The sequence below is a fragment of the Chionomys nivalis genome, chromosome 16, assembly GCF_950005125.1.
Source record: "Chionomys nivalis chromosome 16, mChiNiv1.1, whole genome shotgun sequence".
Classification (NCBI taxonomy): Eukaryota; Metazoa; Chordata; class Mammalia; order Rodentia; family Cricetidae; genus Chionomys; species Chionomys nivalis.
This window is the reverse complement of record NC_080101.1, coordinates 27604615-27610614: the sequence shown is the minus strand read 5'-3', so window position 1 is coordinate 27610614 and position 6000 is coordinate 27604615. Positions and strand designations below refer to the sequence as shown.

General features: G+C 45.8%; 1 protein-coding gene across 1 annotated transcript; it reads left to right on the top strand.

Moving 5' to 3' along the window:
* Nucleotides 1–422: 422 nt before the first annotated feature.
* C16H9orf131 (chromosome 16 C9orf131 homolog) lies at nt 423–4416 on the top strand. Its single transcript, XM_057791192.1, is given in 5 exon segments — nt 423–548; nt 1010–1592; nt 2265–3639; nt 3641–4042; nt 4044–4416. Coding segments are annotated over 5 exon segments (2859 nt in total).
* Nucleotides 4417–6000: the final 1584 nt, after the last annotated feature.

Here is a 6000-nt window from a genome sequence, read left to right as displayed (position 1 = left end):
TTGTGCACATCTTTAATCCCAGCACTTGGGAGGGAGAGGCAGGTAGACCTCCGTGAGTTCAAGGCCAGCCTGGTCTACAAAGAGTTCCAGGACAGTCAGAGCTTTGTAGAGAGACCCTGTCTCAAAACAAAACAAAACAAAACAACAAATGAACAAAAGCCCTGAGGTACTAAGTTGTTAGATTGAGGTTTCACAGTAGAGTTTGGATGGCATAGTTCAATGTTAAAATGCATGTCCTAGAGCATGGACAGTTCTGATCCTGGCAATCAAGACAAGGGCAGCACTGAAATTTCACTGTCTGATAGAGGTAACATTTTGGCCCTAAGCTCCAGGACACGGCTCTGGGATCCATGTGGGGGTTGGGAGTTCTGTGTTCTATGATGTAGTGATGACCTCAAGAAACTGCCACTAAGTTGAAGAAAATGGAATGGCTGCTAGACCAGTTTCAGGCTAAGGGAGACATGGGGCTTCTCCAAGGCCAGCTGACCCACGCTCTGGCCTGCAGACACTGCCGCAGCAGCATCTGCCTTCAAAGTCCAGGGAGTCTGGTGATATTATTCTTGTTTATGGTTTGGCAGATCCGAAGATGGCGGCAGCTCAGGAAATGGCAACAGCTTCAGCCCTGGTACTCTGGAGACATAAGGATGCAAGGCAAGGTAGGTGCCCACTGATGTGGATATGTATGAATAACTATTGAAATGACATGTGAGATCAAAATGGAGGGTCAATGTCATGGATGTGGTCCCAGATATGTGATTATAAGCCACAGATTAGTGACTGGGTGAGTGTTCAGTGACACGATTTGAAAGACTAATCACAGACCCTGACTTGAAGAAATGCTGATCTCTAAATGTGAACTGGGTTCTGACATTAACAATGGATGAAGAACAGGATAAGTGACCACTGACCAGAGCTGTGAGGCAGGTGAGCCTGCACATAGAGCTAATGAATGTATGATACATCACATGTCTCTGAGATGTCACACCTAATAGTATGCTCTACTCCCTAGGGACTACAGCTTCTGTACCATTTAGCCTTCCTTGATTGCCTGTGGAAGCAAAAGTCAGAGGAGGAGGAGGAATATGGGGAAGAGAAGGCAGAAGAATCATCATCTCTGGATCCACTAAAACCATATTCTCCTTCCCAAGACACTCGCACTGGAAATGAATTCACTGCAGCTCCACCCCAGCCATCCTGTAGTTCTGAGGGCCTCCCCGAGGCCACAGAGTTAAGAGAACAAGTACTCATGCAACCTTCAAGCCCTTCCAGATCCTTCCCTACCTTCCAGATCCTGACCAACCTATCTGTGAGGAACAAGATAGCTTCAGGAAATTGCCTACAGCAGAGAAAAAGCCAGTTCTTCTGGGGTCTTCCCTCGCTACACAGTGAGTCCTTGGAGACTATTTTCCTGAGCTTAGATGGCCCTTCTCCACTAAAACTGTCTATTTGTCCTTCTGTCTTTTTCAACAAGGTTGCCTTCCTGCCTGTGTACAACTTGTTGCTTCCCTATTATCACTCCCCAACTTACTATCCTACCCCTGAAGCCCACACTATGAGAAATCTGGAAGGAACAGCAGCTGGTTCTCAACCAGGTCAATCTCCACCTTCCCCTCTTATCCCATCAGTACCCTCCACTATTAAGCCCTTGTCTATAGGTTGCAAGGGAATCATATCTGACACTGAGGTAAACACACAGTGGTTTACACAGCAGAAAGAGGTTCCTTGTGTCTCTGAGAATCAAGTCCTACACTCACAGCCTGAACACCAAAAAATCAGATCTTCCACATTCTTATATTCATCTGAAGCCTGGAGGGAAATGCCAGGGGACCCCAGCCTCCTTCAACACAATCCAGAATCACCTTCTGCCTCTCTGTTGTATCCTTCTAATCCTCAGGAAGTCCTAACTAGATTTGAGGCTCCATGGATAACCATGAAACAACATGAGCACCCAAAAGCCTCTGAATCTGCAATGCCAACTGCAAGCCCACACACAACTTCCCTGACAGAATACCAGAGAACCAACCCTATAGGAGACCTGTCTGGATTGAAAGCTCTCTGGGAAACTACAGGGCAAAACAAGAACCCTCAGATCTGTAAGCTTCCAATCTCCGCCCCCTGCCAATTCACAGTACCCATGACAGAACCTCAAGGAACTGGCCCTCCAAGAACTCCCCCTGGATATGAAGCTCAGTGGGGAATTATACAACATAAAGACAATCCCCAAACTTCTGATCCCTTAATGCCAGTCTCCTGTCAACCACCAGATTTTCTGTCAGAAGCAGAAAATGTTAACCCCAAAGGAAAACATCCTGCACCAAAGGACTTCTGGGGAAGTATGGGATATAGAGAGAGCCCACCTGTTTCCAGGTCTCCAGTGTCAGTCCCCTGCCCTCCTCTAAACACCCTGTCAGAACACCACAGGCCCCTAGAGCATCTGTCCACATACAAGCCTCAACAGCAACACAGAGACAACTTGGGCAATCTCTGGGCCTTTGAAATCACAACTTTGAACTTCAACATGGGGTTCTATGAAGCCAACCCCGCATGTCTCTCCCTGGGATCTGAAACTCCACTGAAGGGTAGATCTGGTACAGAAAATCTCTGTGTCTATATAGACCTAGTTTCATCTCCTAGCCTTCCTTCTGCCTCTCTGCCAGACTTTGCAATAATGGGTCAAAGAGTCTTTTCAGAGTCTAAAGTTTTATGGGAGACAAAGGGGCAGAGAAAGAATCTCTGGGTGTCTGACTCCCCAAGTCCTGCCCACATACCTCTAGCCCCCTTTATAGAACCACAAAGAATCAATACTGTGGATGGCTTCTCTAGATCAGAAGCTACATGGAAAGATCCTGAGCATACAAGAAAATGTTTGTCTTCTGGGCCTTCATATCTGAACCTCAACCCAACCCCAGTTCTTGTACAGCCACCCCTCAGAGCTAGCCCCGTAGAGAACCTACTTAAATCTAAAATGTGTTGTGGGGACACTCAAAGGAAAAATGACTTCTTGGCCTCTGAGCATCTAGCTCAGAGCTTATCCCAGCACCTGCTTGGAGCCAGCTCCTCAGGAGTCCTATCTGAGCCTGCCGGAGGGTACATGAAGCAGAACGAAAACTGTTGTGTTTCTGCATCCTCGGTTTGGGAATCCAGTCCACCTCCACAGTCTGTTTTGAAGTCTCACATAAGTGAGCTTTCTGGAGATCCGTGCAACTATAAGCCTATGGAGTCAGCAGGAGAGCAGAGAAAGGACTCCTGGGCCACTGAGCTACCAGACCCCAGTTTTCTCTCTGCTCACCCCAACACCGAGTTTATATGTAGAAATGTACAAGAAAGACAGGCCTCCCAGGCCCCCAGTCCTCCAGTAGTAAATCCTCTGCAACCAACATCCTGGACTCCCATTCAAGCTAAAGCCCTAAAGTCTGAGTTTATCCAGCCTGGCCTACAGAAGGAAAAGATGTCCTCAGAAGCCAAGGCGAAGGCCCCATCTTCCCAGGGTGGGGCTGTCTCAGGGGTGTGTGACCACCCTGTGAGCCATGCCTGGCAATGGAGTAGAGAATTAAAGCTCAGACTAAAGAAACTACAGCAGAGCCCCACTTTCAAACCCCCAGACCCACATCGCCCACTTTGCGGCTCCCCAGCTCTTAACTCCAGAATCTTGGGGACTCTCCTCTTGTCCTCAACATCAGACTCATCCTCTCAGTCTGCACCCCTGCTCGTCAAGTAGTGGTCCCCCAAAAGTTCAAAGGACAGAACCTCAGCCTGTCCAGGCCCCTCACTGCCCTCACTCCTCTTCTAGCAGAGCAGAACAAGAGTCTCAGAAAAACAAGAGGATAAAATGGAAGGTAAGGGGCCAGACCCCATCCCCAGGGGACGTTCACATGAAGGTTAATGAAAACTGCTCAGGAATGGGGGAGCCCTCAAATATAGTGGTTCTGGTCTCTAGCAAGAGACAGGACAAGACTTCAGTTCTATTTTCAGCCCAAAAGAAAGGGAGTCCCAGAAAATTCAAAGCAGAGAAACGTGGAGGGACTGCAAGATTGGGACCCTCCCGTCACAAGGAAAAACCCTGCCCGGGCCTGCAAACCAACAGAGGCCCCTAGACACAGATTTCTTATAAAGTCTCAGTACAGAGCTCATCGTTCTCCACACACTGTTCTTGCTCAGCAGCTTCTCCCAAATGCGGCTGGTTCCCAGGATCAACAAAGGGCAGGCCTGGTAGCTGGTGATATCCAGAATCCTCGCCATCATAAGCACTGTCCTTGGGCCCCCAAGGGGAAGCAGCTCCCATCCTCCACACGCCATAGTCCCCCTACCAGAGGTTTTCAAAGGTTGTTAGCTAAATTTCTAGGTGTCCGTAGACCCTTGCCAACTAAATCGTCAGTAAAGTATGATAGTACTGGCACCCAATATCCTCCAGTGTGAATCAAACCAGGTGTGGGTATGAAAATAGACACAAACAGAGAAAATTCTAATAAAGTAGCTCAACTAGACAAATCCCATTTATGTCTTCTTTAAAGTCTGGGTTACTAAAGATGTCAGTTCCCTATTCTTTTAGAGCTGATATAGCCCTATTGATTAGGTTCTAGAACAGTGGTTTTCAACCTGAGGGGTTAAACAGTCTTTTCACAGGGGTCACCTAAGACTATTAAAAAACAGATATTTACATTATGATTCCTAACAGTAGCAATTTTGGTTGGGGGTACCAGAGAACATGAGGAACTGTACTAAAGGGTCACAGCACTGGGAAGGTTAAGAATCACTGCTCTAGAGAAAAGATAGAGTTCTACAGCTTTAACTTTCTCTTCCAGGCTTTAGGAGTCCACACATCTCTATTGTTTAGGGTAAAGCGGCAAGGCCAGAGGAACACAGTCTGGTGCTGTTCTTGAGAGAAAAACACTTCATACCAAATGAAAGAAAAATGCATCCATTCACATAAGAACCAATGATATAAACAACTGTGGCTCATATTACAGTCCTTCTCTTCATCTACTTGACCTATAAATTCTGTTGTTTTGAGACAGGGTCTTACTATAGCCCAGATTAGTCTGAACTTAATATCCTCTTCCCTCAACTTCCCAAGTTCAGGGACTCCAGATGTGTGCCACCATGTTTATTTAGCTTCTATATTTTTCTAACCACTCCTCAGTTTTATATCAAGCCCACCCTTCTCTATCCTTCAATCAGCTAATTTGACCCCAAGGCCACATAAAACAAGTGTCTTCACATTTTGGACCTATTTTGAGACTTGTAATTTGTCTTTTTGTTTGCTGTTTACTTTGTTTCCTAGAGATTCAATATAGGGTCTTGCAGTGTTCAGCAAGTGCCCTACCACTTGCTAAATCCCCAACCCATTCTCACATCTTTAGTAATTGCCAATTTACAGCTTTTATCCATGTTCTTGGTGCACTGCTGGTTGGGTAGGGTACTAGCTTACTCTTGTTGATGTAACAATTCAGACAAAACACATGTGTTAGCCAAAAGTCTAACACATCTCACACTGCTATATCAAGGGATTGGCAGAGAAGCAACTCCTTTCTGCCTCGCCTTTTCCCAGCTTCTGGGAGATGCTCATGAACCTTGGCTATTAACTCCTTTTCTTCATTTCCAAAGTTATCAAATGCAAATAGAGTCCAAAAAAAGGAGTATCTCAAAAAGAATTTTTTTTAATGCCACGTGTGGGCTAGAAGAGTACCATATACCTATAATCCCCCAACAGTATAGAGGAAGAGTCAAGGAAGACAAGTTCAAGGTCAGCCTGGGTTATGAAATGGGATACTACGTCAATAAACTAATTATTAAAAGGAAATTAATCAAAATAAATACATGGTTATAGGACATTCATTTAGCATGAATAATTCTCAGCGTGGTCAAGAAAAACAAATACTACATGAAGAGACACATTTACACACCTACCTAGAAGGCACAGAAAGCTGATTTCTGGTCACTGGAGATACTGTTTTTGCTAGGCATGATAGTATATACCTATAATCCTAGCACTTGTACAGC